General features: G+C 35.0%; 2 protein-coding genes across 3 annotated transcripts; one reads left to right on the plus strand and one right to left on the minus strand.

Moving 5' to 3' along the window:
* Positions 1-8: 8 nt before the first annotated feature.
* On the minus strand, positions 9-17,836 carry LOC138310799 (dnaJ homolog subfamily B member 11-like). The gene is made up of 9 exons (XM_069252123.1): positions 17,680-17,836; positions 15,228-15,384; positions 12,978-13,069; positions 12,434-12,563; positions 10,350-10,492; positions 9,468-9,551; positions 8,612-8,667; positions 2,571-2,767; positions 9-359 (listed from the first exon to the last, which is right to left on the minus strand). Exons 1-9 carry the CDS (start codon positions 17,748-17,750, stop codon positions 9-11), a joined length of 1,281 nt encoding a protein of 426 aa, XP_069108224.1. The 5' UTR covers positions 17,751-17,836.
* Positions 17,516-22,253, plus strand: LOC138310802 (microspherule protein 1-like). 2 transcript variants are annotated; one of them, XM_069252126.1, is made up of 4 exons: positions 17,516-17,613; positions 20,671-21,077; positions 21,789-21,845; positions 22,097-22,253. In XM_069252126.1, the coding sequence occupies exons 2-4, from the start codon at positions 20,715-20,717 to the stop codon at positions 22,196-22,198; spliced, it is 522 nt and encodes a 173-aa protein (XP_069108227.1). In that variant the 5' UTR covers positions 17,516-17,613; positions 20,671-20,714; the 3' UTR covers positions 22,199-22,253. The 2 variants fall into 2 exon arrangements, with proteins under 2 accessions (XP_069108227.1, XP_069108226.1); XM_069252125.1 differs by lacking the exon at positions 17,516-17,613 and adding an exon at positions 17,932-18,099.
* Positions 22,254-22,844: the final 591 nt, after the last annotated feature.

Here is a 22,844-nt window from a genome sequence, read left to right on the forward strand (position 1 = left end):
GATAGTCATCATCTGTTCTTGCCTCTGTTTACTTTTCCTTTCTTTTGTTCTTTCAGATGTTCTGTATTCATCATCTGTTCTTGCTCTCTGTTTACTTTTCCTTTCTTTTGTTCTGTATTCACCATCTGTTCTTGCTCTCCGTTTACTTTTCTTTCTTTTCTTTTTATTCTTTCAGAAGCTCTGTATTCATCATCTGTTCTTACTCTCTGTTTATTTTCTTTTCTTTTCATTCTTTCAGAAGCTCTGTATTCATCATCTGTTCTTGCACTCTCTGTTTTTCTTTTCTTTCTTTTTTGTTCTTTCAGAAGCTCTGTATCATCATCTGTTCTTGCTTCTGTTTTCTTTTCTGTTCTTTCATTCTTTCAGATGCTCGATATATCATTTGTTCTTGCTTTCTGCTTGCTTGTGTGCCTTTTTCTTTCTCTATTTCTGTAGTTTTCATTTGATCTTTGTTTTGCTTGTATTTCTTAAAATAGTTTCTTCTATTTACCTTTGAATTTGTTGTTTCCGTCTTGTTTTGGACAGTGCTCTTATCTGTAATATCGAGATCATTTCCTGTAGTTAAGTCAGAGGTCTCTTTTTTGCTTGATTGAAATACTTTTGATCTTCAAAATATTTATTGAGAAGTTCAAACCTGTTAGAATGTTTTCTTTTCTCCACTAATGTGAGTGAAAGAGGTGTTGCATTTTGTTGCGTCAGAGCATCAGTATGTATCACCACAGGCTGTATTTCAAACTGTTCATCTGCAGACAAATTCAAGCTTGCATAATACTTTTTCATATATACAACAAGGTCACTGATGTTTCGAAAAGTGCAAAGAATAGCTTTCCCTCCTTGTGCATCTAAAAGATCATTACCATGGGGTGCGAATCAAAAAAGTGAAAGTATCCATCATGTGTTTTCCAAAATGCTGATGTAATTGACCCTATTGTTATCAATCCCATATTGGTCTTGTTCAAACATTGAACATACAGCTGAATGCAGGGATAACAAATTTAAATCGTTGTGGTTATTGACAATTCCAACGAGCATGCTCCGTTTTTCTATATGGCATTTATAACATGGAGTATGAATGTCGGACGGGAGTTCCTCAAATTGTAGCAGAAAAGATCTGAAGTTTCCACTTGCTTGAAGATCAGATATGACAGTGTGATAGAGCTCGTCTCCTTTGTGTAGGACTTCATCAAGAACATCAGTAGTAAATGACTTACTGTGTCTGGCATAAAGAAGCATCATTAGTGAATTACAAGTACATTGACGACCTCTTGATATACTTGGAAATGTATTATCGGACTGGGAATAACTTGCAAATATGCTATGCGTTTGGTTGGATAGTTGTGATATTCTCTTCCTGTATCTGAATGGACATGTCTTTAGTAATAATGACATCTCCAGAATTTTCATTCTTTTGTTTTTTTCACATTTGTATAATCAATGTTATGTCTGGACTTTCTTTTGTTTGTTTTTTTTGAAGTGTTTTGTTGCGATTTGATGCAATAGTACCTACAGATTCACCATTGTTGAGTTCAACAGGAAAACTTCCTCTTTAGAGTTCTTATCATTTTGACCACCATTCCCTTTGTTTGTTGTATCTTTTTTAGTTAATTTTGAATTATGTTTTTTCAATCTACAGCTTTTTCGTTTCCAGAGTTTTTTCTTGTTTTTCTCTTTTTTGTCAGTCTTTTAAGAGGATCACTTGCAATATACTTAGCACTTTTTAGGTTTTATTTTATGTTTCTTGTTTTAACCCTTCTTCCATTCGAAGAATGAAAATCACATGAAAACCTTAATTTTGATGTGCGCTGTATATTTTGTGCTTGTCTGGTTTCGATACAATTCATTCAGGTGTTCTTGTTTCTTTGATGGCACCACTTTCCTATTCAATTTCGCAGTAGCAATCATGATATTGTAAATAGGCTTTTTAACACGTTTTCTTACTGGTTTTTTCACTGGAATCTTTTTCCTGTCTGATTTGTCAGTTATCAGCATTATGTTATACAGTGGCTTCTTCTTTTGATGGTCATTGCTGAATTGACTAGTTTTTTCTCCCAGATTCATAAACAACATTGTAATTTTTAGAGTGCAAGCATTCTTGGAAGTTAATTTAGATTCACAACTATCAGTTTGAGACACATTCAAGTTTTGCAATTTGTGGAGGGGCATTTCATTCACATCTTCAATTTCAGCATGTTTTTGTTTACTTTGTTGTATGCTCTGTTGCAAGTCATCTTAGCTTCATGTTGCATTTATTTGGCACTTCTTTTGACAATTCATTTGGCAATTCATTGGCAGTTCTTTTGGCAATTCATTTGGCAATCTCATCATGGCAAACTTCATTTGGCAATCTCATCATGCAAACTTCATTTGGCAATTGATTTTGAGTTTGATTGGCAAGTTCATTGGCGCTCTTGCGAGCTTCATTGGCAAGTTCATTGGCAAGTTCATTGGCAAGTTCATAAGCAAATTCATTGGCAAGTTCATAAGCAAATTCATTGGCAAGTTCATATAAGCTTCATTGGCAAGTTCATTGGCGCTCTTACGAGCAAGGTCAATCGGCTGTGTTTTTATACCGAGGCCACTTCCTCAGTCACGTCACTCGTCAGGTCAATTGGCTGTGTTTTTAACGAGGCCACTTCCTCAGTCAAGTCTATGTCAATTGGCTGTGTTTTTAATGAGGCCACTTCCTCAGTTGGGTCCGTCAGTCTCTTCTCGAGAGATCTCTCCACATCTCTCTCTTCACCAAAGACTTCTTCTTTCTTCGAGGCATCTACAAAATACAAGCAAAATTTTAATTGAAACTTCATTCAAAATTGCTTTACCACCAACAAAGTAATTTTTCTCTATCAACAAGAGATCCCAGAGGGATCTTGGCGCCCACCAAAGAATGATCTATGTCTGACAATGGAAAGAGGGATCTTTTCTCTGCTTTTCAAACTTTTGCAAACATACTACATATAAAATTTGAGACAGATCGCTTCAGTACTTTCTGAGAAATAGCAGTAACAAACTTCAACTATCAAAATCCAAGATGGCTCCTTGGCGGCCATCTTGTTGATCGATCGGTTCCAAATCGAAATATGCACAACTAGGGCCCTAGGGGAACCTATGTATGAAATTTAAGACAGATTCATTCAATACTTTCTGAGAAATAGCGATAACAATCTTTAACTATCAAAATCCATGATGGCTGCCTGGCGGCCATTTTGTTGACCTATCGATCCCAAAAACGCATTATGCACAACTACAGCCCTAGGGGAACCTACATATGAAATTTGAGAAAGATCCCTTCAGTACTTTGTGAGAAATAGCGATAACAAACTTTAAGTATCAAAATCCAAGATGGCTGCCTGGCGGCCATCTTGTTGACCGATTGGTCCAAAATGCAATATGCACAACTAGGGCCCTAGGGGAACCTACATATGAAATTTGAGACAGATCCCTTCAGTACTTTCTGAGAAATAGCGATAACAATCTTTAACTATCAAAATCCAAGATGGCTGCCTGGCGGCCATCTTGTTGACCGTTTGGTCTCAAAATGCAATATGCACAACTAGACGCCTGGGGAACCTACATGTAAAATTTGAGAAAGATCCCTTCAGTACTTTCTGAGAAATAGCGTTAACAAGAATTGTTAACGGACGGAAGGACGGAGGGACGGACGGACGACAAGCGATTTGAATAGCCCACCATCTGATGATGATGGGCTAAAAATTGAACATTTGATTAACCGATTTTTTTCCGATCATCAATGATGAAATCTTAACCGATTCCCAAATTATTGCTAAAATTAATTAGTTTTCAAATATCAGTTATAGCATTAATTTTCAGATGTTGAAAGGGAAACACATGAATAAAACTTATATTGTTAACTAACAAGGACTATTGCGCAAGTTTATATACTGACTATCCAGATTACTATTATTTCAATAGTTTGATTTTAGTTTTATTATAAATTAGATTATTCCGAATTTGCATATTACAGAGTTTATCTGCACTTGCGGGGAGGTGTTGATTGCGACGTCATGTGTTTGCAAGCGTAATGTCATACATTTTCGGAGAAAACGACGTGAATTGCGCTCACAAAAATAATGACATAACAATCGATAACTACCCACAAGGGAGCTAACTCTGTAATATGCAAAAACGAAATAGTCATATGAACAGTCAGGGTCATTTAAGGATGTGCCAGACTTGTTGGTGGAGGAAAACCTGAGTACCTGCAGGAGAAAAACCACCGACCAGAGTCAGTACCTCGCAACTGGCCCATATGAGATTCTAACTCCCACCCAGAGTGGAGGGCTTGTGGTAATATCTGCACACCTAAATTATTTGGCCATCGCAGCCCCAATTCAATAGAAGATATTCCTGCAATTTTTATGTTTATTTTGTTAACATCAGCATTTTAATATACGAGACTCTGGGTGCCACAGTGGCATAAATTCAAAAGAAGAAATTCCTGTAACTTTTTATGTTTATTTTGTTTACATCAGCATTATTAGCTAATTCAAGCTAGTGACAGCAACATTGAATCTTTAATGTGTATATGTTAAACAATGGGATTCATGAGCATGATATGAACATGTCACAGGTGCAATTATTAATTATTTTTTGGTTGTAAATGAATTAATATACATTACATGTACTTGTCAGTGTGGTGTTATAATGTGAAGAAAAGTATCTTGTCTAATTTTAATGAGGGGGTGTTATGTACATGTAGTCTGTACCGTGCATGTCTTTATTTGGGGTTGTTTACAAGTTATATGTTAAGTATAAGGTCAGTGTGAAACTGAAAGCAAGCAAAAGGGAGAGTGAGTGTGTAAAACCACAGTAGTATCACGACCATTGCACAGGACGTATTCTCAGGGGTCCGGAATGCCAGACAGTAGCTATTTTTACCAGACTTAGTCTTAATTGGAAGATAAATATTTATTTCTACAGTATGTCTAAGTATGTATAAAGCTTATATTTAACTAATAATTATACGGCTTTGACAGTTCTGTTTGGTCTATAGATATGCGACAATCACCAAATATTAATTTGTAAGCTACGTATATATATCAGTTTACTATTGTTTTTTTTCTTTTATGTCAGAATGTCTCCGGTCAATAATTTCTCACCAACCAAAAGCTGAGTAATATATTGCCAAATATTTCGGCAAATGCACTATGCAGTAAATTTAATTTTTATTTAAATATAATATTTCATACGTGTGCTCTCATTATATCTATGTGGTATTAAATACTCACTGTTAACAGGGGGTTTTAATATCAGGCTGTACCTCAGTACTTTTTGCTGGTATTGCCTGAATTTGGGCTAAATTACATTAGATAGCATATAGTATAGAAAAGTAGCCCTTGAAATTCGAATCACCATACCACCTCTCTTGAAAGAGAATCCCCTTTTTTATTCTGATGACATCTTACACTAATGAAATGAAGAGTTGACTATTTACTAATCATTTAGGGTGTATTTCATGTGTCAGTCAAATATGTCTTATTCCACTGCTATTTTAAGTTAATATATATATAAAAAAAACACAACAACAAATTAATTGGTCAATTGATATGTCTATCATTTTAGACATTCTTTACAACAGTCATTGCAAAATATTTTCGTTCCATATTGTCTGTACAGTACCGAACACTGCAGGGTCTACTGACTGGACTGTAGCAAGCTACTGCTGTACTGCATTTTACACATCGATAGTAAAATGACTGTGGCTGCAAAGTGCTTTATAATCAGATAAACATCAAGCTCATACCCAATTCTATAAAATGCCACATCAATGAACACTTAAAAAGGTTAAGAAGTATCATTTACGATAGATATTTCAACAGAAGACCAAAATGGCGTCCATTTTCCTCACCTTGCAAATGTTGTATAACAGGCACATCTGGGTCACTTAAAAGCTTAACATAGCACTTCCGTTTCAAACACAGTAGAGACCAAGATGCTAGGTAGCAAATCACAGTGATGGCAGAACACAGTAGATTTGGACAATTTATGAAAGAAAGGCACAATCTAAATATAGCTTAGTCATTAAACTGTACAAACCATTTGTACAAAAGTATATTTATAATTCATCCGTACAACTTTTGCAATATTATATTTAGATAAAGATTTGTCCAGTGTCTGAGCTTATTCATACATGTGAATACCATGGTAATTGAAAAATACAGGAAAATTGTAAAATATCATGATTTTTTTGCTCAAAATTGCAGGGGGGGGGGGGGGGGGGTCAGAGCCAAGATTAAGGGGTCAGAGCCAAGATTTATACAAACTCTGTTCCCCTTCCCCCAAGGATGCTTCAGGCCAAATTTAGTTACATTAAATGCAGAACTCTATGACTAGTAGCGATTTAAAGGATTTGCCTCTATTTCCCTATTGGGCCCTGCCCCTCCTGCCCCAGGGGGTCAGAGCCAAGATTTATACAAACTCTGTTCCCCTTCCCACAAGGATGCTTCAGGCCAAATTTAGTTACATTAAATGCAGAACTCTATGACTATTAGCGATTTAAAGGATTTGCCTCTATTTCCCCTATTGGGCCCTGCCCCTCCTGCCCCAGGGGGGTCAGAGCCAAGATTTATACAAACTCTGTTCCCCTTCCCACAAGGATGCTTCAGGTCAAATTTAGTTACATTAAATGCAGAACTCTATGACTATTAGCGATTTAAAGGATTTGCCTCTATTTCCCCTATTGGGCCCTGCCCCTCCTGCCCCAGGGGGGTCAGAGCCAAGATTTATACAAACTCTGTTCCCCTTCCCACAAGGATGCTTCAGGTCAAATTTAGTTACATTAGAGCCAAGATTTATACAAACTCTGTTCCCCTTCCCCCAAGGATGCTTCAGGCCAAATTTAGTTACATTAAATGCAGAACTCTATGACTAGTAGCGATTTAAAGGATTTGCCTCTATTTCCCCTATTGGGCCCCGCCCCTCCTGCCCCAGGGGGGTCAGAGCCAAAATTTATACAAACTCTGTTCCCCTTCCCACAAGGATGCTTCAGGCCAAATTTAGTTACATTAAATGCAGAACTCTATGACTATTAGCGATTTAAAGGATTTGCCTCTATTTCCCCTATTGGGCCCTGCCCCTCCTGCCCCAGGGGGGTCAGAGCCAAGATTTATACAAACTCTGTTCCCCTTCCCACAAGGATGCTTCAGGTCAAATTTAGTTACATTAAATGCAGAACTCTATGACTATTAGCGATTTAAAGGATTTGCCTCTATACAACCTTTCCCCTATTGGGCCCCTGCCCCTCCTGCCCCAGGGGGGTCAGAGCCAAGATTTATACAAACTCTGTTCCCCTTCCCACAAGGATGCTTCAGGTCAAATTTAGTTACATTAAATGCAGAACTCTATGACTATTAGCGATTTAAAGGATTTGCCTCTATTTCCCCTATTGGGCCCCGCCCTACCTGCCCCAGGGGGGTCAGAGCCAAGATTTATACAAACTCTGTTCCCACTTCCCCCAAGGATGCTTCAGGCCAAATTTGGTTACATTAAATGCAGAACTCTATGACTAGTAGCGATTTATAGGATTTACCTCTATTTACCCTATTGGGCCCCGCCCCTCCTGCCCCAGGTGGGTCAGAGCCAAGATTTATACAAACTCTGTATTGTCCCCTCCCCCCTAAGGATGTTTGTGGCCTTATTTGGTTACAATCCATGCAGAACTCTATGACTAGTAGCGATTTAAAGGAAATGTTGACGGACAGACGGACGGACGGACGGACGGACGGACGACGGACACGGACGGACGACGGACGGACGACGGACGACGGACGCCGCGCCATGACATAAGCTCACCGGCCCTTTGGGCCAGGTGAGCTAATAACTGTTGTTAAACCTCAACTGGTTAAAAAAAATTCATAGATTCTGATATTCTTCTTTACTTTATCAAAACTACTTCATCAAGTTGAGTTGATAGAGTTGTGTTCTAAAACTTGTTATAACTGGCACAGAGACAAACTGCTGATTGAGTCAAAAGATACAAAAGACAAAATTATCAGTAGTAAAACACTAATTTTTATTTTTAAATCGGTAGTAAAAATTTCCAATGGAGTGAAAATATTTAAGAAAAATAACAATAATAAGCACTTTTGTCATGTTGTGATAATTTTTCCTGAAAAACATTCCTGAAGAGCTGTCATGACATAGCGAAAACTCTAGAAAGAATTTTATTGTTATTATTATTTTTCTTATATTTCTTCACTCCATTTGGACTCGCATATTTTTTACTTAAGTAACTATCGAAATACATTTTAATTAAAACTAATTCAAATCAATGTCTAGTGACAGAAACCGTAAATTGAAGTCCTTATAATCCTTACCAAATGTCCCATACAAGGTGAGGTATGCTCCATTGTCTTCTCAAAAACTTCTCCTTAGTACAAGCAGCAACATCAGCGAGATTGATAGTGACGTTGGTAAAATAAGTCCATCACCTTTTTCATTCAACATCGCTAGCTATGTCACTTCAAATTAACACATACAAACCTCAGTAGATATACAAGACTACCACGTGCTCTGTACTCCTTCTAACTTTGGCTACAAAAACGATATAACTTTCGTATATCTGGATTTAAAATAAAGTTTAAATTACCATTACCTATAGACAGTGCTCTATGATGAGGTTTGATTTTCTTCAGCACAAGTAAAGTCTCGCTGGGTAAATACCCATCAACTATTAGTATTATAGTATTGCCTTCTTTCATACTGCTACATATGTTTACTATTATACTGACATATGTCATTGATACAATCAGCTGATATTAAACTGTTTTTGCTCCATATTAAAAATAGTGCAGACACAATACATGAAATTATCTCAGATAAAACATGCTGGATACAATACCTCATCATTAGCCAGACGTATATTTTGAACCTTAATTCTCCCTGGTTCACCCATCAATATTGTGGCTACTTACTGGAAATGTGCAAGTATTAACATGAGATAACATGTGAACTTGGATGTTCAAAAGGACTAACTAAAAAAAGACAATCCAGTATTGACATCTTACTTACTATGTTATATTTGTTATATTTTCACCTATTTTCATACAAAAATCTAACATGCATTCATATGAATTTGATACTACAGCTCGAAATAGTGTACAATATTTAATTTAATATTTGTGTAAATTCAAATAATATTTAATAACATTTATCGGAAAGTAAACAGCGGCCAAATGTTCCCATTAAGATGGACCCATTTAAAAGCTTCACATAATTTAGTAAATTACAAACAAAGAATATGGATTACATAGAATACTATCCTGGATTCTGTACTTTAAGAGAAAAACATATTATAGAGAAAACACATATATTTCACTCACAAATTGATGACATCACAATCGATATCTACACAAAAGGGCAGATAATTCAACTACATGCAAAGACGGAATAAGAGCTAATCAAATTATTGTATCATCATATAAAAAAAAAATCAAAAGAGCAAAGAATACCTTCCGCTACCAAAAGGATATTCCTGTTCATCTCTCATGCCTTGTTCTATTTCTATCTCCAACACTTTCTCTTCTGGCACCATCCTGTAACACAAAATTTAGTCAACAAGAATGAGTTTGCACGATAATAATTACTACAGCATTAAATGGTTTGTTATCAGAAATCATTGTACAGCCAGTACATGTCCCAATGGTGCAGTGTCTTTAAAATCACGAAATCTTTCCAAACCCACAAAAAAATAATATAATGCATGCAGTAAAACCATCTTCTAATTTACTACTTCTAGTATTAAATCATAAAATCAGCAACCAGTGATCGTTTTCGGTGCACTTTGTGCCAAATGAAGGCCCCTTTCCCTAGAGAAATTTTGCGATATGTTAATTAACTTCTCTGAATGTCATGTTGATCTTTTTAGACATACATATTTCATGGAAGAAAAACGAACTTTGTCCCAATTTAAAAGGTACAGGAAATCATCAAGTATGAAAAAGACATCCTCTTTATTCAGAGGTTACTATCACTTGTGATATCCATCTCTGGACTACGTCATAGTGAAACTGAAAGCATTTCTGGGAAATTTAAAACTAACCAATCATAGACCTTCAATTGAAGATTAACAGAGAGTCATACACAACTTCAAAGCTATCCATTAATCGATTCTTCTGGTGTAGATCAAAGGACCAAACTACCTGTTTCATCTGTTTTTACACACAGAACCTTCAGTATTGATGACTTACTCTAGGGTTGGATATAATGACAGTGATAGTAACCTTTGGAAAATCAAGGATGAAAAAGGAGGACTATACAACAATAGCTGATACAAACTTGATAAATCACCATAGCTGATACAAACTTGAAATATCACAATAGCTGATACATACTTGACGTTAGGACAGTCATCACAGACTTGTTGCTGTGTCATCTGGAATCGTCCCGGGCCGAGCTGCTGAGTAACCATCTCCATACGACAGTTACATTTCCTCGTACCTTTGGCTGGTTTGGCTACAGGCTTGTATCTGATCACCTGTTCACAGAAATCTGTTTGTAAATACATCTAATTCTAGTACGTTACAATCTTACAAGTAAATTCAATAAAAATTCCTTTATCACCTCTGATTTATACACTGTATTGAATATATATATATATACCTATACACATTAATTCACACTACAAAGTCTATCAAATAGGCTTTGGTTCGGTTTGATTAGTTTAACCCTTTAAGTGCTATATACTCTTACTATACAAGGGGCCTCACTGTTGAATTAATTTGAAGAAATACAGAAATTATGAATACCTTTATTTATTGTTCAATAACATTTTTTCCATGCCATTTTCAATAATAGACATATTTACAAATTTTGTTCAGTAGATGTTTAGGTTTACATAGATGGTAAATTTGTCTCTAAAAATTTGTCAGGTAAGGATTTACAGGTAAAAATTACAGGTAAATAAATACATTTTCTTCAAAATTCCATAAAGTAGGAGTATTTATAATGTAAATCACCTAACTATCATTCTTTATTCCTGTTCTTCCGCAAGGAAATAGAATTAATTAGTTTTGGTGATTAATTGATTCATATTGTGAACTGGTAAATCATAGCTCTAGTTGACAGGTAAACATTGTCGTTGAATTATGAAATAAAACTAAGTATGTTGTAAATTCTGACTTTGTGATTGTTATTTCACACATTTCTTGTGAGTTTACCTGTTCTGAAGGACTGATTCAGGAGGTAGATATTTCATCAGAGTCCTTGTCATTAGCAGGTAATAATACCTGGCGATAATATACAAAGGTATGAAGGTGTCGTTGTCACACAGGTGTAAGTTTGAGAGAATATTTTGGAAACGATCTTTAGACATTTTGTCTCCGAAAAATGGAGTAAAAATAACGTTCTCAGTTGCCCAGTAAGTATCGGTTTTATGGACAATCCCATCGCTATAACAAGACCAAAAAAATACTTTCATCTCCTCGAGTGACACATGTTTCCACTCGAAGATACGCGAGTGATTTCCTTGACGACCTTGATATTTTGCGGTCGGCATATAAATCTGTTGGACAACAATATTTAAAAAATCGTCATTTAGAAATAAGTGAAAAAAATCTATAGGTTCCTGATTTTCCATATTAATAATAAGTTTTGATTCCCTTGTAAACGGGACACAAAAAAGTGGCCCCGATAATTTCATCCAACCCTCCGCTTTGTCCGAGTTGTCTTCGTCGTCATTCTCAGGCGAGAAATCATCCATATCAATGTGAGCAATTACTGCTCCATTCCTAACAATATACTCGGGCCCAAAACCTTTAAATTCAGTTTAACTGTCACTATTTTCATTGAAGATATTTTCAATATTATCGTCTTCGTCACTGTCCCAGTCTGAGTCAAAAGCGGCCGCCATGATGGAATTTACGAATTGTTTATGTTTGCTGTCGGGGCCTGTTCAACATAGCATATCGTAGTACTCCCGCCGAGAGTATCAGTACACACACGCTGTTATGCTAGTTTGGGGCCTAAACAACCAATCAGAATCATTTTTATTTATAAACACGTGGATGGGAAATACCTAAGAGCCATGTGAAAAAGGTTGTCAACAGAACGACATTTGCGGTGACCAACATTACGAGACCGATACTAGCGGAACGACATTTGCGGTGACAAGCGCTTAAAGGGTTAACATCCCAATTAACAGCCAGGGTCATTCAAGGCTGTGCTAGTTTTAGACAGAGATGAAAATGGAAAAATCTGAAAAAGATGAACTTTATGTTTTGATGGAAGATTGTTTCATGATTATTGGGCCTAGTTTTTTACCAAAAGCAAACACTAAACAACTTTGGAGGATAACTTGTTTGGTTTCAATAAAGTATGTTTTCATTCATTTGTCTTTTTCTGACAAACTTTTGCTCCAAAATGTTTCTTCTCAATGAATAAAATATAGATATATTAATATATAATTACAACCACAAACCTCTACAAAGTTTCCTGTGTATAATTCCTCCAATGTCACCTCCAGATCCATAATCACGTCACCGCCTCGTGGAACTTCCCGGTCTTGTGACCTTGAACCTCCGAAAAATGGACTGAAGCCTCCAAAAAAACTGTCAAAATGCAAGAAAACTGTTATTGGAAGGTTCAGTGAATATCAACAGTAATTAATAGACTAATTAATAGGTGAACAATTATTTACATATGACAAAGAGGAATTGATATAACATATGTTTCAATTGTTTCTTTAAAATATACGATATGACACATGCCACTTCTGTTTGATCCTAGATACAAATGCATAGATTCTGATATTATATATTTTAAAGCAACAATTAAAACATGATGGTGTTCGGGATTGATGCCAACATTTTGAAAACAATGTTGTACCTCCACCCACGTATACTGCCAAAATCAACACTAGACAAAAAGTAGCGGTATAACAGAGGACTACTGAAGTTCCTATTTAGCAAATTAGTAATATGCTTTTCAAATTATCCATCATGTTAAGTAATTTATGGCCCAACCTCTCAAACGGGTCTCCTGATACGTCTCCTTTCTTCAGGCCTTCTTCTCCATGTTTATCATAAATCTTCCTCTTCTCGTCATCAGACAACACCTGTAGCAGATAAACAGTATCAGACAACACCTGTAGCAGATAACAGTATCAGACAACACCTGTAGCAGATAAACAGTATCAGACAACACCTGTAGCAGATAAACAGTATCAGACAACACCTGTAGCAGATAAACAGCATCAGACAACACCTGTAGCAGATAAACAGCATCAGACAACACCTGTAGCAGATAAACAGCATCAGACAACACCTGTAGCAGATAAACAGCATCAGACAACACCTGTAGCAGATAAACAGCATCAGACAACACCTGTAGCAGATAAACAGCATCAGACAACACCTGTAGCAGATAAACAGCATCAGACAACACCTGTAGCAGATAAACAGCATCAGACAACACCTGTAGCAGATAAACAGCATCAGACAACACCTGTAGCAGATAAACAGTATCAGGACAACACCTGTAGCAGATTACACAGTAATCAGACAACACCTGTAGCAGATAAACAGTATCAGACAACACCTGTAGCAGATAAACAGTATCAGACAACACCTGTAGCAGATAAACAGTATCAGACAACACCTGTAGCAGATAAACAGTATCAGACAACACCTGTAGCAGATAAACAGTATCAGACAACACCTGTAGCAGATAAACAGTATCAGACAACACCTGTAGCAGATAAACAGTATCAGACAACACCTGTAGCAGATAAACAGTATCAGACAACACCTGTAGCAGATAAACAGTATCAGACAACACCTGTAGCAGATAAACAGTATCAGACAACACCTGTAGCAGATAAACAGTATCAGACAACCTGTAGCAGATAAACAGTATCAGACAACACCTGTAGCAGATAAACAGTATCAGACAACACCTGTAGCAGATAAACAGTATCAGACAACACCTGTAGCAGATAAACAGTATCAGACAACACCTGTAGCAGATAAACAGTATCAGACAACACCTGTAGCAGATAAACAGTATCAGACAACACCTGTAGCAGATAAACAGTATCAACAACACCTGTAGCAGATAAACAGTTTCCAGTATCATTGTCTCTCCAGTATTACACTTAGACATTTATACAGAGTAAATTCAGACAAAAAATATTAATACAGTAAAACGTAATTACTAAATTAGTAAATTGCGTTTTAGATATATTTATGGAGATGCACTCTTTTGAAATTGGTGAAATACAGTGTTTTTCCTGGGTATTTTGGGAAATTGCCATCTGGTGAAAATTGGGAAATTTTGTGCGATAAAAGTAGGAAATGAAAAATTGAAACGGTGTTTATGGAAATTTTGGAAAAGGTAAAAATAGACAATTATGCTACTCTAAGAATCAAGTGTAAGAATGGATACTAAAATAGTAAAATACGACGTTCAGACTTGGAATTTTTTAGTTTCGTCGCACAAAATATGCGTCACCTCACTAATTTGGGAAATTTAGACATAGATTTGGGAAAAAATAACAAGAAATTCAATTGGGAATGGGGCCTTATTTTGGCCCCAAATATATAGGCAGGAAAAACACTGAAATATGTTGTTTTCTTCCTTGAAATATGTTTATATACTATAGTAAAACATATGGGTCAATGAAGTAATATCAACAGTTATTTTCCATATAACACTGGAACCCTTTAGACATATGTCTGTAGGATACGAATTACTTTATTACTTTACTACAGTAAAACATATTTATAACTACATGTTGTGATTTTCATATTAGATAATTTTAGGGGATGTATTTTTTCAATTGATAAAATAAAAAAAAAATTCTTCATTGAAAAATGTTTATATACAACAGTATTGCTTGCCTAAAGTAGTCCTTGCCAAAACTGTGTAATCCGGCATTATTGAATAGCATTTTCCTTCTTAATTTATAGTAACTAAAACTTGTATATTATCCGGAAACCTGGATATACCACCCAAATATGCTGGTTCCAGTGACATCCAGTTTAGAATATATATATATATAAAAGGTTTTTTTCTTGTATTGGAAAAATATTCACATGAAATTGAGATATATACAGTAAGATTTCTGTATGTATGGGAAGGAACATTTATTTGACCCCAAATGTACCACAGAAAAGTCACTGATAACGACTTTTTCGGTTACCGGTAATCATTTTTAGAATTCAATACCTTTTAACATAATTTACCGATATGTAAAACTCTAACAATCATCTTACTTCATATGCAGCACCTAAATCTTGGAATCTTTCATTTGCCTCTGGATCTCCTTGGTTTTTGTCTGGATGCATTTCTTTTGCCAATTTTCTGTAAGCTTTTTTAATTTCATTTTTTGTTGCTGATTTTCGAACTCCTAAAATATGGTAAAAATCTCTCCTGAAAAAAAATTAATAAAAAGGGTTATTTTCTTCATTGAACTTTATGCACCAAGATTCCCAACAATGTGATGTCAGTAAATTAACTTCCCGTATTCTACCCAATAAGCTGCCATATCCCTATAAACACCCCTCGCCATTTTGAGGCCACACTTCAAATGCCCGGGCATATGACCAAAACTATCAAAACTGTATAAGTTTGGAATAATTTCGTCTTATTTAGCACCTTTTCATTTTTTCAATTTTTAAACGCCTTGGGCGCTTATTAGGTCAAATACGGTAAGATTAATATGAACATCAAACTGCAATATACTAGTAGGGCTAAGGTAATTGAAGATACTGTGAAAGAACAGGTTTCTCTTGGTTATGTTTTAAATTGTTGTTGTATATTTTGGCTGAAGGACTTGTTTGTTTATTTGTATTTTGCTGAACACAAGAGAATACTGTGAGAACATGTCTTAGCTAAAGTGTATAAATTTCCTGTTACGTAGTCAATATACTGATTAGAGTAAGGATAACTGCTTTGATCATTAAATATTTATTTCTCTTACTGTTAGTTTTATATATTGTAAATATTCTTTGTCATACTTTATTTGTATTTGACGGCGGAGGACAACCATTACAAAAAGATAATGAATGTATACTAAATCATAGGGATACATTGCACTATTGTATGCCTCTTAACTCGATCAATGGCAAATTCAACAAGTCAATAACAATTGCGGATGCCCAAAGGGCAAGTACATTTCAAAATGTTTTTCTTACTCTGAAAACAAATGATTACATAATTTGTTTATTAAATTAAATTCTTATTTTGATTTTCTTGTTGTTGAAGGTCGGATCTGCTTCTATCAAAGTAAGTAACTCTAGATGTACTACAAAAATGCCTACCACGTTACATTGAAACCTGCTTATTATGAACAAATTCATAGGGTCCCTGGATTTAATTCATTTATATATATATCCAGATCAGTCTGTATAAAGGGGCTGAGTGGTATATTTTTTTTTAATATTTTTTTTTTATTTTTGAAATCATTTTCATTTTTACAGACAATACAGACAAAAACAATTACACATCATAAATACAAAAACAAAAGTATTTCATTTGTATCAATTTTACATGACATTCACACTTATACTTTTACACACCTTCATGTACACACACACACACACACACCCTGATGTGGAATATATGTATAAGTAATGAGTTGTCAGGATTTAAATAAATTATCGTTGGTTCTTATTTTTTTCATAATTCAAAAGAGTTCATATATCAAATTATATAAAATGTTTACACTTACTCCAACTTTTTATAAATTTTACTATCAAAAAATCATTTTGACCATTTGATATGTGTCAACTTTAAATATTATAATAATCTATTACATTTTTTGCCAATGTGTTTATATTCAAGGTTTTATGAAAACATCTTGTTCTGTAAATGTATTGTTTAATAAACGTATGGCATTATCAACTGGTGCATTAATGTTGTTGGTTGTAAGGCCCCAAGAAGAAAAGATTGTTTGTTAATTGAAAAAGGAATATAAAGAGCATCTAAAAGAGTTTTGAAGTTTTGCAATAGATTTGGTACTTCTGACATTCTCACAATAAATGAATTATTGTTTCTCTCTCAGAATTACAGAAAGTGGTATAATTTCTCCTCTGGGCACTGCAGAAAAACTTGATATTCATGTATAATGAAGTTCCAGCTTTAAAGTATATTTTTATATTTAGTAACTGATTAATGAATAATGAACTTGTCAGATTCAAGATGAGGTAACACTTAATTTGTAAACTAAGTACTAGTTCTACATCAACCAATTGAGTAACAATATTTTGGAATGTGTTTGAAGAAGCATCTGACTATAAAATACATGTTATACATCATCTTATAGTTTAATTTATTTTTGTAGTCATAGAGTATACACACAGATAGAGTGTACTAGCTATTCCATTTTATAGACTAGTTAGAACTTCAAGCACCTGCAATAGTTAACTCCTTATTTTATGTATATATAGTGAAGACCAAAACTCAAATAATGAAGATGGTAACACACATATGATTTCTGTATATGTGCATATTCACCAAATCAATAACTTTCAAGTTTCCTATTTTTCCATTTTCAGCCAATGAGAGCTCTCCACGCCTACAAAAATACGTCTGCTACAGAGCCGGCTCAACAGGGACGATAAATTGTTTGGATTCTGAGAATCGTCGATTTAATTACAGGTCAATGTCTATCTAAAACTTCTCATTAACACATGTGCTGTGTTTGATATACCTCTAGATACTTACCCTGCCATAATTTGAAGGAAAAGTACCAATATATTTAGAGCAAAGAGGCTCCATGCTGCTAGCGACGCCATTGTTGTTGTAGAATGAAAGTTCCACTTCCGGTTAATTAGTATCAATAGTCAATATTAGTTCCTTTTTTATCCTTTGCATTTCCAAACCCCGAAAAGTATGTATAGTTGTTATATTTTGAGTAAGTAGAAAAATGATCTTATGAATGTGTTTTTCAATAAGTTCCCTCTTTTAGAAAACAAAGATGGATTCTTCCAACTTCCGGTGAAGCCTTTAGCATTTAATTCCAATTTTAAATGACTATTCTTCACTCAATTTGATAGTGTGTGTTCTAATATTCAGCCAGTTGTTCAATATTATATCTGGTTTTGCTCGTATAGTATATTCGAGAAGAAAAAATGGAGACGGAAGGTAAAATTACGACTTCAATAATTACAGTTTCAATGTGCAAATGTTAACCAAAAAGGTTATTTTCTGACGCTTTATCATATTTCTAGGTCTGACAATGTGAAAAATGTCCTTATAATGGAGACATGTAGCTTTCATGACATGAACTCTTCTACGGTTTAGTCTGTTATAAACCAGTTATTTTTTCAGGGAATTTTTTGTGGAAAAGTGGGAAATTTTTAATCGCAAAAAGCTCAGTTTTGGGAAAAACCTACCCATTACTGAACATGGTATTAAATGTGATTTGATAATCATATTGTTTAACAGTAAACTTTCATTTCATCAAAAGGTGACGACTATCACAACAGTTCAGAGTAGTTTGTTTTAGGTTAAACAACAAGGGGAGAGCTTTTCGGGTTCTGTTTGTTTTTCAGAGATTTGATTTGGGAATATTTCATTGTAATTGAGAAAAAAATAGGGGGGTTTGGCATTCGGGATGGGTCGACCCCAGTTATATAAGGAGAAAAATCACTGTAAATGCAGTACATAATAAAGAAAAATAATTGAAAATACCGGTACTGTATATATAGTGATACAATTTCTTTCTAGTTTTGCGCTACATGAAACTTCTCTTTAGCTCAATCTATAGAGTGGCAGACCAGCGAGTTTGTGTCTCGGGTTTGAAGTTGAACCTGGCTGGCATCACATACAAAATGTGCAGTTATTAATTATATACTCTGTGCCTTTACATTGTATTTATAGAGAAGATTATGGAATATTAAATCTAACTTATCAACATTGTAGCGGCCAGACCAGGATTCAAACCCGGGACCCTCAGAACACTAGCCAAGTGCTCTACCGACTGAGCTACCTGGTCACCGATGATCAGCCCAATCCAATCCCGCTACACTCCTCCCTCCTTTCTCGAAGTCTTCGCCCTCGAAGACATAGAAGACCCTTCTAAATACCACTACGATGGGTTTGTTTGTTTGGCGCAAATTTTAGTAGCTGTAACAAGAGAGGAGAAAATGTAGCGACCAGACCGGGATTCAAACCCGGGACCTTCAGAACACTAGCCGAGTGCTCTACTCACTGTGCTACCTGGTCACCGATGATCGACCCAGTCCAATCCCGCTACACTGATTAATGGGAGATCATAGAGTGATAAGACATGCTGTATAAATGTAGCTGCAATATTGTAGCTCAGAAGACTTCTAGACAGATACAATATAATTAAAATTAGACTTGTAGTTCTGCTCCACTACGATTCTCTTCATTACGCTCCAATAAAGATCTAACAATGTCCCATTCTGGGTCACCTCAGCATGAACCCTACAGTTAGCCAATTAGCGTGTCGCCTACAAAATTTTCGGCGTGGTTGATTCTCTCCGATAAATGGCTATTAGCTATACATAAAGTATAAGAGATGTTCTGATTCTAGGTCACAGCTGGGTCATAATTAGGTGACCAGAATGGGGCATTGTTAGATCTTGTATTGGAGCGTAACATAGAGTATTATTGTAACAGAGCACATAATCAGTGCCTCTGCCAGGATTCGAACTCAGGACCTCTGGGTTACTAGTCTGACACTCAACCAATCGAGCTAAATAGAGAAGTTCTCTCTAGCCGAGCAGTATATTGCAGCTTGTATTCACCAGGGTTACATAATAGTGGAGCGGAATTACAAGTCTAATTTTAATAGGATTGAGACAGAAAATGGTGTCCTCTTTAGAGCTAGTGAATTGGTGCCTATTACTGCTAATGGAGTAAAGTAATGATTATGCAAACCACTATTAAAACGTTTGCATGCATTTTGTCATACTTGTTTTATATCGCTGATCTACGAGACAACAAAACTGAACTTAATAAAATATCTTATTCACAGCTAGACACTATTTTTTCACACAGTTTATATGAAGGTCTTTTCAAAGGAAAAGTACATGTATACAACAATTCTACAAATTGTCAGCTTGATATCTTGTGAGCGGTACGTTAGATATTAAGAATGGTCATTATGTTTGTTTTGGACAAAATTAATATATAAATGCTTATATATAAGCATAAAATAATTAGAGATATACATATATACAAAAAAAGTACTGAAAATTGGGCCTGAGAGATATTCTGAATCATGTATATTCATTCTACATTAATAACATAAATGGGTATATTTTTTTTTAAAGGAACAAATTAATATGGCTTGTATGTATATTACTACGATGTAAAGTTATATCTCTTGTTTAGCTGTACTGATTTTCTACAATTATTTGACATGGCCATGAATGATCATGAACTCTCTATAGACTGACTTGCCAATATTCTCTGTGACTCAAGTAAAAGTTTGTGTGTTACTTTACTTTTACTGTACATTTTTATAAACTAAATGGTTGTACCAAGCTGTAGTAAGGTATCATATTGTTTCACCATATAATGAAAAAAAATGCCATTGGTGATTAATCTTGTCTAGCACACACTATACTGTATCTGATATATCACTCATATACTCTAGAAAAATAACAGGAATAATTTCAGTATGTGTCTGTAGGCCTAGCTGTACCTCAGTAATGAACTTAATGAAATGAACAATTGTTTCAGAACTAGACCAAGAGAAAACACATGGGTTACCAGAGGATCTTGGTATGCAACCACTGGCCTCCCCTAGTACTAGTCCTAGGATTGGACTTTTACCATTTAACAGTCCTGGAACCATGGTAACGCCCAGACCAAGCAGGTCAGTTGCCTCTCGCGTCACTCAGATGGAGGTTCAGCAGCGAAGAAGTTCATCTAGGTCCATCAAACGGAAGAAGTTTGATGACGAAGTGGTTGAGAGCAGTCTTATAAAAACAGAGCGAGGTCGCATGAAGCTCCCGCCTCCTCCACCACCACCGTATGTGGAGAAAGAGAAACCAGAGCCTGTCGAAAAGGAAATACCAGTGGCACCACCACCAGAGAAGAAAAAGGTTATAGTAACACCACATCCAGAGAAAAAGAAAGTTAAAATTGTAAGTCATAGTAACCCAGGAAAGATTCTTAGAAAATTATATTCTCTAGTTTGATGAGTTATCTACTTTTTTAATGAAGTTGTTGGAGGAGTTATCTACCTTTTTAAAAAATTATTGCCAGATTCATCTTCCTTTGTTGTAAAATTATTGGAGGAGTTGTCTACCTTTGCTTTAAAAAATGCTTACAGTATTCAACCCAATAAGCTGCAAGGATATTTAGAAAATTGAAAAAATGAAAAGATGCTTACTATTATTAAAGACGAAATTTTTGCAAAAACAAAGTGCAAAACCAGTTTTAATAGTTTAAGTCTTTATTTACACCCGGGCAATTGAAATAGAGGAATCAAAAGGGGGAGGGGCGCTAATAGGGACATAGGTGTTTATTGGATCGAATACGGTATCTGATGATATTCTCCTTTCACATAAAACGACAAACAAGTATTTTATATAGTCAAATTTCTCACCATGGTATTATGTAGACCTATCAGATGATTCAGGTTCTGTTTATATACATATAAACATATACAGTGAAAATTTCATTTGGGATTAACAAAATATTAAAGGAGTTGTCCTCTACCTACACAGGTTTCAGTCAGTTGTTTAAAAATCGAAAACAGATTTCTGTATGATTAACATTACAAATCTTGAAATAATATATGGACGACATCAAAAAATTCAAACAATTTGATTTGTTTGGGTTTTATTTTTCAGTCATCAAAGTCTCATTCTTCTTCATCATCATCATCCAAACGAGCAAAACGTCAAAAGGTAAGAAAAAGATTGTAAACTTTGATACTTTATGTCTAATATCAATAACAAGAATATGTTGTATTTTTCTTGTAAATTTGCAAATTTCAATTTAGGTTTTTAAAATAAATTAAAAATGGAATTTTGAATCTGTTTGCTGTGTATGTATGAATTCATATTATTTTTAAATAGCATGTGTAAATGTAAAATTTCAAACTTACTGTTATTTGAAGTTTTATATATCTGGATGCTAATAACTCCATTTTCATTAGCCGCCCACTCCAGCTTCCACAAAAGATTTGGGTCGTTGGAAACCTCAAGATGACCTTGCCCTTATAACAGCCATACAACAGGTATGTCAAAAGCGCAGATGATCTGAGCTTTACTCTCAAAAAGAATTTCAAGTCACATAAATTCTCCTATGTAAAATTGATTTGATTTTATCGAACTCGATAAAAGTTAACGAATCCATACTTCAAGTTTTATACTTTAAAAGTATGTTCAGAATTTATATAATAGGTTTCAGTAAATACATGTTATGCTGCAAGTTTCATCATATTATTGCCTCGATCTGTCAGAAACAGATTAGTTTGAAGCAGATATTTAACATTAAGCTACAATATGTTTATGCTTGAAATATAGTAACGGGTAACAATAACGAGGTTACCAAGTAACATAAATTTTGTGTATTCATCACTGGTGTTTAAGTAGATACCGATTCATGTACACAAATGGCTGGTTTGACATATCATATATATGTTGTGTAAAAAGAGTAAAAATGTGTGATGTTTTAATAAAATGTATTATTATGTATGTACAAAGCAACAGTAACAACAACCTGGGTTACAAGGTCATCCATTATCATTAATGGATTTGAAATATTGAAACAGATATGTTTTCATTCATTCATTCATAGTACAGCCGGGTGTAAAAATTAGTTGACCTTGATGGAGTTCTGTCAATGACAAAAGCCTGTATGATCGAAATATGAGAAAGAAAAATGGAATGAAATATTGTCGA

This window comes from Argopecten irradians, chromosome 16, assembly GCF_041381155.1.
Source record: "Argopecten irradians isolate NY chromosome 16, Ai_NY, whole genome shotgun sequence".
Lineage (NCBI taxonomy): Eukaryota > Metazoa > Mollusca > Bivalvia > Pectinida > Pectinidae > Argopecten > Argopecten irradians.